The sequence below is a fragment of the Vulpes vulpes genome, chromosome 8 (genome assembly GCF_048418805.1).
Source record: "Vulpes vulpes isolate BD-2025 chromosome 8, VulVul3, whole genome shotgun sequence".
NCBI lineage: Eukaryota > Metazoa > Chordata > Mammalia > Carnivora > Canidae > Vulpes > Vulpes vulpes.
Window position 1 is genome coordinate 59504912 of NC_132787.1, and position 12289 is coordinate 59517200.

A 12289-nucleotide genomic window follows, 5' to 3' on the forward strand; every position below is an offset into this window, starting at 1 on the left:
TCTGCCTGTTTCTCCCTCTGCCTGTGTCTCTGCCTCTCTCTCTCTGTTTCTCGAATAAATAAATAAAATCTTAAAAAAAAAAAAAAGAATATAATCCTGGGATCCCTGGGTGGCTCAGCGGTTGATTGCCTGCCTTCGGGCCCAGGGCATGATCCCAGTTTGGAGATCGAGTCCCATGTCAGGCTCCCTGCATGGAGCCTGCTTCTCCTTCTGCCTGTGTCTCTGCACCTCTCTCTGTGTCTCTCATGAATTAATTAATAAATAAAATCTTAAAAAAAAAAAGAATATAATCCTTTGCCTATCACTGTTCCATAGGGACCTCTCAGAACTAAGTAGAAGAATTTGGAAGGGAAAAATAACTTATCCAAGTCCTTCACAGCTTATCTAAATGTTAGACTAAATTGGATATTTACAAAAGGAAAGTAGACTTGATTAATAGCTACACTGGATGAATAAGAAAGTAAAAGCAGACAGTGGCATCAGCAGTTCCTCCTGTAAATATGCTTTCACTTCAGTGCAAGGCAAGATGTTCTCAGGCTTGGACATTTCCTCTCAGGAGGAAGGTGACTTGTAATAAATGTAATATTAATGGCTCCTCTCACATCACAAAATGACTGCTATTGGACATTAATTTTCAATTATCTGTTCCATGAAGAATGGTATAAGCAGTGTGTAGATCTCAAACTATTGACTATTTTTTTCAGTGAAACATTCTCCTTTGTCTTAACTGGTGAAGATGGGAGCCGTTGGTTTGGTTACTGTAAGAAGCTCTTGGTAAGTACCAGATTTGTGCTACAGGCAGGGTTGGTCAAGTCAGACTAAGAACTTCAGAAACCTGATTTCTAGGTGACTTTGAGGGCTGCTTAATGATCCATATATTAAAGAAACTATGTTAGCTTTAAATAGTAAGAGCAAGTTTGGAGTTAGCTGCAGTATTCCAGAATAAGAGGGGTATGGACTTTATTTATTGGTTTGCCTGTTTTTTATTTGTTTGTAATAGACGAAGAAACCATGGCAGAGTGGCTGATTATCAGTCTGGGTCTATTCAAGGGATGGACCTCCATGAGCCAATCATGGGAGCCCTGAGTTACTTTCTTCTTGCTTAGATGCCTCCACTAAACCTGGAATAAATCATGCTATCATATTTTAGCATTTCCCCATTCGTCAGTGGGGATGAGAGCCTTGGTTACTACTCTGTTACTAAGAGAGCATTAATAGTTAGAATGAACAGATGTGCTTCATATTTGCTTTGTTTTTTTCTCTTAGCCAGAAGGCAAAGGGAAGCGACTACCTGAGGTGTACTGCATGGTTAGTCGCCTCGGCTGCTTCAACCTTTTTTCCAAGGTGAGAGCAGCATGAACCCTAGGGAAGGTGCTGTGCTTTTCTCAGTAAGTTTTTGTTTCTGATGATGTCACTAGGCAATGTTTAGTGACAGAGACTCTAACATACTACTCTAGAAAGGGTTCTCAGTAGGAGAGTAGAGCTGCGAGTCTAGAGACTCTCAGGCCTCTAATCCAGATACTCTTGTCATGTCATCCTCGTTTTGGCTTGCCAAACCTCCCAACTTCAAGGAGAACATGGCCTGAGGCTTATTTTGTCTCCTGTCTTTCCCAGACCCCACCCAGCAAGATTATTTTCTCTGCCCTTACCTTAGTGAGATGAAAGGGGCTTCTCTTCTAAAAATGAGTTGATTTATTTGAGTAATTTTTCTTGTGGATGTAAAGATACCCCCAAGAGAGATGATGCCTTTAATTGACATTTATTTGTGGAGAAATTTGCCTTAAAATCTTTTGGTGTGATTTTCAAGTTTGTGCATCATGTTTGGCAGTTCCTTGCATTTTCAAATCCCTAAAAAAATAACCTATGTTGCATGTGCAGATTTTGGATGAGGTAGAGAAGAGAAGAGAAATGTCTCCAGCCCTGGTTTACCCATTCATGCGAAGTGTCATGGAAGCTCCTTTCCCGGCTCCTGGACGCACCATCACAGTTAAGAGTTACCTCCCTGGGGCTGGTGATGGGGTAAGTTAGCTCACTTTGAAAAGATTTTTTTTTAGGATTTTTATTTTTTATTTATTTATTCATGAGAGACACACACACAGAGAGGCAGAGATACAGGCAGAGGAAGAAGCAGGCTTCTTGCAAGGAGCCCAATGTGGGATTCCGTTCTGGATCCTGGGATCACACACTGAGCCAAAGGCAGACACTCAACCATTGAGCCACCCAGGCATCCCCAAAAGATTTGATAGCCACCAAATAGCAGGGCTAACACTAATAGACAGTTTCCAGAAGCCTCATGGCATAGTTTTCTCTTTTCCATTAACTAACTGTGCAGAATGTTTTAGTCTTACAGAACACTGGAGAAATGTCCGGGTGATCTGTGAGATAGTTGACCCTCCAGATCCAGGAGCCACAGTTTTTCTGTCTTTCATAGATTGAGCCCCTTCGTAATAATTTCATTGTGATAAATGAAGATTATATATGCCATTATCAGGTGGGATTAAAGATTTTAGCAGAAATTTATAGGGCAAAATAAATTTTGCTCCATCTTGAGGTTATGAGTTCAGGCCCCATGTTGGGTGTAGAGATTACTTAAAAAAAAATAAAGTCTTTTAAAAATCATATTAATAATAAGGTGTTGGCTCTTGGGATTAGTATACGCAGGTTCACAAACTCTGTGGCAAAATCTCTGTCTAGAATTTAACCTGTAAGAGAATGACAGGATCCATTGATGATATTGTTAGAGATTGTTTTCCGATCTGAACTCCCCTGATTCAGATGCTTTCATTTTAGTCAATTGAACTCTGCCGACCGCTGGATTCCCGATTGGAACATGTTGACTTTGAATGTCTCTTTAAGTGCTTGAGTGTGTGCCATCTCATCCGGGTCTGTGCCTCCCTCCTGTTGGAACGGAGGGTAATCTTTGTTGCCAACAGCCTAAGGTGATAAATATGTAAAATATGTCACTTCCTACTGGTATTTTACTCGTTCTCACTATTTTAAGATTTGGGCATATTAAAAAAACTGTAGATCTCAGTTACCTAATGACATGGATAATTCCAAATGGTAAATAATCCAAAAGCTATTTGCATTAGGCTATAGCAGTGACTTTGGGATTACAGTTTATATATCTTTCTAAATGTGTTTTACTTAAACTGTTGTTAAAAATTCATGTTAGTGAAAAAAATTCATATTGCTGGAATGAATAAGTCATGGGAATAAAAGGTACAGCATAGGAAATATAGTCAGTGATAGTGTGACATTATAAGGTGACAGATGGTAACTACACTTGTGAGCATAGCAGAATGTATAGAGACTTTGAATCACTACATTTACACCTGAAAATAATGTAACATTGTACATCAACTATACTCAGATTTTTTTTAAAAATTGGTATTACTTTTCTAAGTACACACTACTTTTTAGCAACATAAATTATGGGAAAAAGCTGGTTAAGACAAAAATTTTTCAGTAAATTAAGTTAAAAATTTAAATAAAATGTTAAAAATTAATGGGTAATCACAGAATCATTAATCTGTCATCACTGATCATTAAGCAGTGTCAGTTTGTAATTCTGTAACATAATATCTGAACCATTCTCCTTGTGTTGCTCAGTAAGTGACACCATTTGCTTTCTTCTCTGGCTAGCACCCTGTCAAAATGTGGCCATGCTGTAGTTGCCACACTCTATCCATTCACCTGGCAGCATACCTACATTCCAGTCCTACCAGCATCTATGATTGACATTGTGTGCTCACCTACTCCATTCCTTATTGGAATCCTGTCTTGCTCCTTACCGCAACTCCAGGACCTACCCATTGAAGAGGTGAGATGGGAGAAATAGTACCTATGGAATAGACAAGGCACTGATAAATGAAAGCAAATCGCCTTTAAGAATGATGGAGCTGGGGCAGCCCTGGTGGCTCAGCGGTTTAGCGCCGCCTTCAGCCCAGGGCGTGATCCTGGAGACCTGGGATCAAGTCCCACAGCAGACTCCCTCATGGAGCCTGCTTCTCCCTCTGCCTGTGTCTGTGCCTCTTTCTCTCTCTCTCTGTCTCTCAGGAATAAATAAATAAAATCTTAAAAAGAATGATGGAGCTGTCATTAATATTAATACATAGTCATTATTAATATTAATGCATAGTCACTAATATACTATGCTATCATATTTTTGTATCTTTTTATTTAAGTGAGAAAAAGGGATCCCTGGGTGGTGTAGCGGTTTAGTGCCTGCCTTTGGCCCCGGGCGCGATCCTGGAGACCCGGGATCGAATCTCACGTCAGGCTCCCGGTACATGGAGCCTGCTTCTCCCTCTGCCTATGTCTCTGCCTCTCTGTGTGTGTGTGTGTGTGTGTGTGTGTGTGTGTGTGTGTGACTATCATAAATAAATTTTTAAAAAATTAAAAAAAAAATAAAAAATAAAGTGAGAAAAATTCTGTAGTACACAGGAATCCAAAGTTGGATCTTGTTTACAATAGTGTGCCATGGGCTAATTCTTGTGTTGTTCTGAAAGTAGGTCTTTTTAAGTCAAACACAAGAACTACTTTGGGTTAACTTAAAAAATTGTTTCAAGGTTGCCTGGGTGGCTTAGTCAGTTAAGTGACTCTTGATTTAAGCTCAGATCATGATCCTGAGGGTTGTGAGATGGAGTCCTGAGTCAAGCTCCGTGCTGGATATGGAGCCTCTTAAGATTCTCTCTCTCCCTCTTCCTTTACCCCCCACAATTTAGTGGTCAAAACAAAATGTATAGCTCGGTGAATTCATAAAGTGAATGCTTATGTAACTCATGTTGGAAAAGAAGGAAAACATCACAGCCCTGGAAGTAGTGCTAGCACCTTGAGAAGTCTCCATCATGCCACCTTCTATCACTGTTCCCTTCCCCACACCCCATGAAAGGTGACCACTGTCTTGACCTTTATAGGGATCATTTACTTGTTTTTCTTTATAATTTTACATCCTAGGCATTTATTACTAAACAGTGTAGTTCAGCTTTGCCTGGTTTTATGCTTGTTAGAAATGGATTCACATATATTTTGTATGGCTTCCTTTAACATTATGTCTCTAAGATTCATCCATGTTGGTGAGTGTAATAGTCATTCGATCATTTTAATTGTGGATAGTGTTCTGTTGTGTGAATGTACCATAACTTTTTATCCAATCTGCAGTTGATAGGCATTTGAGTTGTTTGCAGTTTAGGATTATTACAAATTATGCTGCTCTAAATATTCTTGTGTATGTCCCTTGGTACATATGTGCATGCAGTTCTAGGGTATATACTTGGAATTCCTGGATTATAGGTTAAGCGTATCTTCAACTTCAGTAAATACAGTAAAACTTTTTCCAAAGTAGTTCTGCCAAGTTAAATCCCCACCACCAAAGCACAAGGGTTCCTGTTGTTCCTGTTTACTTTTGGGGGTGAGCATCTTTCTGTGTTTATTGGCCATTTGAATATCATCTGTTAAAAATTCATTGTCTATTTCTACTGGATTATTTACCCTCATTGACTTGTAAGAAGTATTTTTATATTCTGGATATCAGCTTCTTTGTGACATACCTTTTTATTCTCCAAAATGATGTTTTTTAATGTACAGAAGTTCTTCATTTTAACATAGTATAATTATCATTCTTTTCCTTTGTGGTTAGTGTGAGGTTTTATTTTATTTTATTTTTGTGAACTGTTTATGTTTTTCTTTATATTAACTTCATGGAGATACCCTCCTATTTCATCTCCTGGAAATTTTGGTAGCTTTATTATAGTGACTTTAATTTTTGGTTCTGAATCCTGGGACTTGATTTTTTTGTATATGATAGGAGGTAGGGGTCATTTTTTAAAATATGGATAGCCAACTATCCTACTACCATTTATTGGAAAGATTGTTCTTCCCCAATACTCTGTTATGTTAACCCACCTTTTTCCCCACCTTTTTTATATTGAGCTATAATTGAAATATAACATTGTATTAAGGTTAAGGTATACAACATAATAATTTATATGTGTAAATGTTGTAAAATGATTACCACAATAAACTACAACTCACGCAATTAACAATTTTTTGTTCTTGTGTTGAGAACTTTTTGTTTTAAGATTTTATTTATTTATTCATGAGAGAGAGGCAGAGACACAGACAGAGGGAGAAGCAGGCTCCATGCATGGAGCCCCACGTGGGACCCGATCTGGGGACTCTAGGATCACACCCTGAGCCAAAGGCAGAGGCTTAACCGCTGAGCCATCCAGGCGTCCCTGTTGAGAACTTTTAAGCTCTGTTCTCTTAGCAACTTTCAGATATACAATACAGTATTATTTTTTTTAAATTTTTATTTATTTATGATAGTCACAGAGAGATAGAGAGAGAGGCAGAGACACAGGCAGAGGGAGAAGCAGGCTCCATGCACCGGGAGCCCGACGTGGGATTCGATCCCGGGTCTCCAGGATCACGCCCTGGGCCAAAGGCAGGCGCCAAACCGCTGCGCCACCCAGGGATCCCTACAATACAGTATTGTTAACTGTAGTCACCAGGTTATACATTACAACCCCAGGTCTTATTTATCTTATAACTGAAAGTTTGCTTTTGACCACCTTCACTCATTTCACCCATCATCCACCCCCACCTCTGACAACCACCAGTCTGTTCTTTGTATCTATGCATTCAGTTTTTAGATTCCACATACGTTCGTTCTTTTTCTCTGCCTTATTTCTTTAAAAAAAAAAAGATTTTATTTTATTTATTTGACAGAGAGCACAAGCAGGAGGAGTGACAGGCAGAGGGAGAGGGAGAAGCAGCCTCCCCGCTGAGCAGAGAATCTGAAATGGGACTCAATCCCAGGAACCCCAGGATCATGACCTGAGTCAGAGACAGTTGCTGAACCCACTGAACCACCCAGGCACCCCTCTGCCTGACTTACTTCACTTAGCATAATGCCCTCTAGGTCCATCAGTGTTGTCACAAATGGCAGGATTTTTCTGTTTTATGACTGAATAATATTCCAGTGTGTGTTTGTGTTACATTTTCTTTATCTGTTCATCTACCAGTGGACACTTAGGTTATGTCCATGTCTTAGCTTTTGTAAATAATGCTGTACTGAACGTGGGGGTGCACATCTCTTTTCAAGATAATGTTTCTTTCTTCCTCTTCTTCTTCTTCTTCTTCTTTCTTCTTTCTTCTTTCTTCTTTCTTCTTTCTTCTTCTTTCTTCTTTCTTCTTTCTTCCTTCTTCCTTCTTCCTTCTTCCTTCTTCCTTCTTCCTTCTTCCTTCTTCCTTCTTTCTTCTTCTTCTTCCTTTTTTTTTTTTGATATATGCCCAGAAGTGGGGTTGCTGGATCACATCCACATGGTTGTTCTATTTTTGATTTCTTGAGGACCTCCATACTGTTGTCCATAGTAGTTGCACCAGTTTACATTCCCACAAACAATACACAAAGCTTCCTTTTTCCTCCATATTCTCACCAACACTTGTTATTTCTTGTCTTTTTGATAATAGCCATTCTGACAGACTGAGGTGATATCTCATTGTGGTTTTGATTTGTATTTCCGTGACGATCAGTGACATTGAGCATCTTTTCATGTGCCCTTGGCTAATTTGTATGTATTTGGAAAAATGTCTATTCAGTTCCTCTGCTCATTTTTTTAAGTGATCTCACTTCTAATGTGGGGCTTGAGCTCAAGATCCTACCCAAGATCAAGAGTCACATGCTGTACCAACTGAGCCAGCTAGGCGTGCCCCTCCTGTGTTCATTTTTTAATAGGATTATTTAGCGGTTTTTTTTTTTTGCTGTCCTATGAATTCTTTATGTATTTTAGATATTAGCCCTTTATCAGATATATAATTTGCAAGTATTTTCTCCCATTTTGTAGGTTTCCTTATGACTTTATTGATGGTTTTGATAGGGATTACGTTGACTCTGTAAATTACTTTGAGTAGTATGAAAATTTTAACTATATCAGTTCTTCTCATCTTTGAGCTCAGAATATCTTACCACTTACTTGCATTCTTCAGTTTCTTTTATCAATGTTTACTGTTTTCAATGTACAAATCTTTCACTTCCTTGGTTAAATTTATTCCTAGGTATTTTATTCGTTTCAATGCAGTTGAAAATGGGATTGTTTTTTTAATTTCTTTTTCAGATAGTTCATTATTAGTGTATAGGCACACAGCTGATTTTTGTATTAAGCTTTTTTAAAACTTTTTATTATGGAAAATTTCAAATATATATATAAAGTAAACAAAAGGTTAAAATAACTCCAATTACCCTACTTCATTCAGTACTTACCAACTCATGGCCCATCTTTACCCTTACCCATTCCTCTCTCCCATATTTTGAAGCATATCCTGATGAAATTTCATTGTTAAATATTACACTATAAATCTCTGTAACATAAAGGCATTTTTAACAAAATCACAATACCATTATCACACCTAAAAAATTTAAGACTTTTTAAACATTTATTTATTCATGAGACACACAAAGAGAGAGGCAGAGAAATAGGCAGAGAAGAAGCAGGCTTCCTGTGGGAGCCTGATACAGGACTCGATCCGGATCATGACTGAGCCAAAGGCAGATGCTCAACCACTGAGCCACCCAGGTGCCCACACCTAAAAAATTTAATAACAATTCCTTTAATATTAGCACAACCCAGTGTTCAAACCTCCATTTTGTAAATGTTTAATGGTTTGTTTGAATCAAATTCCAAATAAAGTGCACACATTGCATTTGGTTGGCATGGTCTCTTTGTAAATTTTAATGTATAGATGTTATCTTTTTTTTTTTTTACTTGCAATTGACTTCTTGATGTGTTGAAGAGTTAACTTTTAAATGGGCTGTAACTTGAACTTAATTTTTTTAAGATTTTATTTATTTATATGAGAGAGAGCATGAGCAGGCGAAGGGTCAGAGGGAGAAGCAGACTCCCCACTGATCAGGGAGGCCAATGTGGGGCTTGATCCCAATACCCTAAGATCATGACCCGAGCTGAAGGCAGACACTTAACCAACTGAGCCGCCCAGGCATCCCTGAACTTAATTTTGTTTAAAACTATTTCCATTGCTTGAAAGAATCAACACCCTCTTCCTAAACTAGCAGTGCCTAATGTATGTCTCTGTGAATGTCTCTGGTTTGACTTAGCTGGCTCCTTTATCCCCTAGGTGCTGATAGTTGATCTCTGTGCAGACAAGTTCTTACAGGAGGTAAGTAACAAATGAGGTGATTACATAATGTTTGGGGATAATTGGACAGAAAATATGTGAAAGTTCTTAGAGAAGATGACTCAGGCAAGACTTTTAGTTCCTACACATACTTGACATTGTGGCCAATCATACAAGATTGACTTGAAAATTGGGTTAGGTTTATAGCTGTCTCTCCCAAAGAAGGAAGGAGGAAAGAGATTAAATGTCATTTTCAAGAAAGGTAACCCTCCTTTGATGTCCAGATAGGTTGATGTATAAGCCTCTAATTTAATTAAATTTAACAAGCATTCAGCATTGATTATTTCTAGATACTCTGTTAGTCAGAATCTAAAAATGCATATGACACAGTTTGAGCCCTCAGACCTTATAATCTAACAATGGGAAGGGACAGCAGACATATCTATAAGGTTTTGGAAATGGTATAATAGAAATTTCTACAGGGTACAATAGAGGCAAAAAAAAAAAAAGTGGTCATTTATTGTGGGCATTGAAAATGGAAGGAAGAGTTAGCAAAGCCTTTTTAGAACAAGTGCCCTGTATGGAACCTGTATATAAAGCTGGTGAGCACTGAACACAGGGAGAAAAGAATGTTTCCCAAGACTTTGTCATAATAAATTAGCTCATAACATTTGAAACACTGCTTATTTGTGGATGATCCTTGTAATATAGTGTAAGACTTGTAGGTGAGAGATATTTGGTGGAAAGGTATGAGAAAATGTCATAAAACATTATTATTTTTTATGTAATTAAGATATGTGTACCATAAACATAATGAATTTTGCTCAGTGTAGGGAAGGAAGGTTCAGATTAGATGTTTAGCCATAATCTATACAAAATCACCTGTAGAATGTTGGGGACTTTTATTAGTGTGTTTGAGATTGTTTCTCTCACAGGTCATGAAATACCTCAATTTCTTCTCTTAAGGTATCTGATGAGGACGAAATTCTGCCTCCTAAACTCCAGGCTGCCCTGATGCAGATTTTGGAAGAACGAAATGAAATCTTGGCTCAGGAGCAGAATTTTTCACAAGGTATGAGATAAATGGTCTGAGAACTCAAAATCAAGGCAGTAAATAATTGACTGAATGCCCAGCACCCAGCTAAAGGATGTACAGAAGTATGAGATTACCTATGATGTGGAAATCCTATAATCAGCTTCCTGGCCAACCCTCAGATGTCCTGGTCCCCTTCTATTTCAGGACTTTTACACTTGCTGGGTTCTATTTATGGAATGCCATTCCCCTAGACGTCCGAGACATCCAACATGCCTCGTGCTCTTTTTTTCCTAAAGGTCCATACACATGTCACCTTCTCAGTGAGGCCTTTCCTGACGGTCCTTTTTATTTTATTTTATTTTTAAGATTTTATTTATTTATTTGAGAAGGCACAAGCAAGGGGGAGGAGCAAGGAAAGAGGGAGAAGCAGGCTTTCTACTAAACAGGGACAACCCCCCCCCCCCACACACACACACATATGCAGGGCTCAATCCCAGGACCCCGAGATCATGATCTGAGCCCAAGTTAGATGCTTAACCGACTGAGCCACCCAGGCTCCCTTCTGACCATCCTCTTTAAAATTGTACCCATTCCCTTAGTGCTCTCTACCCTCTTCCCCTACCTTAGTTTTTTTTCTCCAGGGCTTTTTTCATCACATGTGTTAGAAATGTAAGGTCCATGAGAGCAGCAACAATTTGTTTTTCTTTATCTCCAGTACTTTAAACAACAGGAAATAAGTAGGTACTCCATAAGTATTTGTTGAATAAGGATGAAAAATATTTACTGACCAGCTTTACTCTGTACTAGGCATTGTGCTTAGCACTTAGCATACATCCTCCTTCATTCTTGTAGTATCTTTATGAAGCAGGTATCTTTATTTAATCTCCATTTTACAGATGAGAAAACTAAAGCTATTTACTGATAGGGACCATTAAGAGAGGAGCAGGTTTAGAGAAATAATGAAAAGATTCATTTTGAATATTGAGATACCTATTGGACATTCAACATGTAGCAGACATTCAACTAAAGATAACAAGTAGGCATTTATATACATGAATTTAGGATTCAGGGGAAAGAGTTGAACTAAAGACATACATTTAGAAGTTGCTGTTTTGGGGTGCCTGGGAGGCTCAGTCTGTTAGGCATCTGCCTTCTGCTCAGGTCATGATCCCAGAGTCCAGGAATGGAGCCCTGAGTCAGGCTCTCTGCTTGGCCTAGAAGCCTGCTTCTCCCCTTGCTTGTGCGCGCTCTCTCTCTCTCTCTCTCTCTCTCTGTCAAATAAATAAATAAAATCTTAAAAAAAAAAAAAGAAGGAGAAGAAGAAGAAGTTGCTGTTTTAAAGCTGTGGGACCAGATGAGATAACCCTACAGAATGAATATAGATAGAAAATAATAGATTTAAGGGTTGAGCCCTGGGTTGGCTGGTAATGGTGGGGTCAGATTTCCAATGTTTGGCAGTAGTAGGGAGGAGGAAGAGGATCCAGCAAAAGGTGACTACAAAAGTAGCTAGTGAAGGAGAAGAAAAAAACAGAGGAGTAATATTAGAGAAGTTGAAAGAAGAGCTTATTTCACCCAGGAAAGTAAATAGTTATTATGTCTAATGTATGAAGGTCAAGTGAGATGAAGACCAAGGATTGACTCGTGGATTTGACAATGAGAAGGGCTTCTAAGCCCTTGGTAAAAGCTTAGAGAAGTTGAAAGAAGAGCTTATTTCACCCAGGAAAGTAAATAGTTATTATGTCTAATGTATGAAGGTCAAGTGAGATGAAGACCAAGGATTGACTCGTGGATTTGACAATGAGAAGGGCTTCTAAGCCCTTGGTAAAAGCAAATTCAGTGAGATGATGGGAAGAAAGTGAGATTGGGGAAGGTTCAAGAGAAAATTGGAGAGGGAGACAGATCATAACAGACTTAATCATAGGAAACTAAGAGGGGTGCTGGAAGGGAGGGTGGTGGAGGGATGGGGTAACTGGGTGGTGGGGAGTTGAGGGCACATGATATAATGAGCACTGGGTGTTATATGAGACTGATGAATAACTGACCTCTACTTCAGAAACCAATAATACATTATATGTTAATTGGACTAAATAAAAAATAAATAAACAGGGAAAAAAA

The 12289-nt window shown here is 38.6% G+C and overlaps 1 protein-coding gene across 7 annotated transcripts in view; it reads left to right on the top strand.

Moving 5' to 3' along the window:
- Positions 1-12289, top strand: part of DENND2C (DENN domain containing 2C) — an 84027-nt gene that overhangs the window by 63780 nt on the left and 7958 nt on the right. For 5 of the 7 annotated variants that reach the window (XM_072766821.1, XM_072766817.1, XM_072766819.1 and 2 more), the window contains exons 10-16: positions 705-774; positions 1267-1344; positions 1879-2019; positions 2791-2939; positions 3646-3823; positions 9139-9180; positions 10105-10210. In XM_072766821.1, the coding sequence (XP_072622922.1) occupies positions 705-774; positions 1267-1344; positions 1879-2019; positions 2791-2939; positions 3646-3823; positions 9139-9180; positions 10105-10210 (764 nt within the window). The remainder of the gene's footprint in view (positions 1-704; positions 775-1266; positions 1345-1878; positions 2020-2790; positions 2940-3645; positions 3824-9138; positions 9181-10104; positions 10211-12289) is intronic. The other 2 variants (XM_072766822.1, XM_072766823.1) reach the window with 1 other exon arrangement.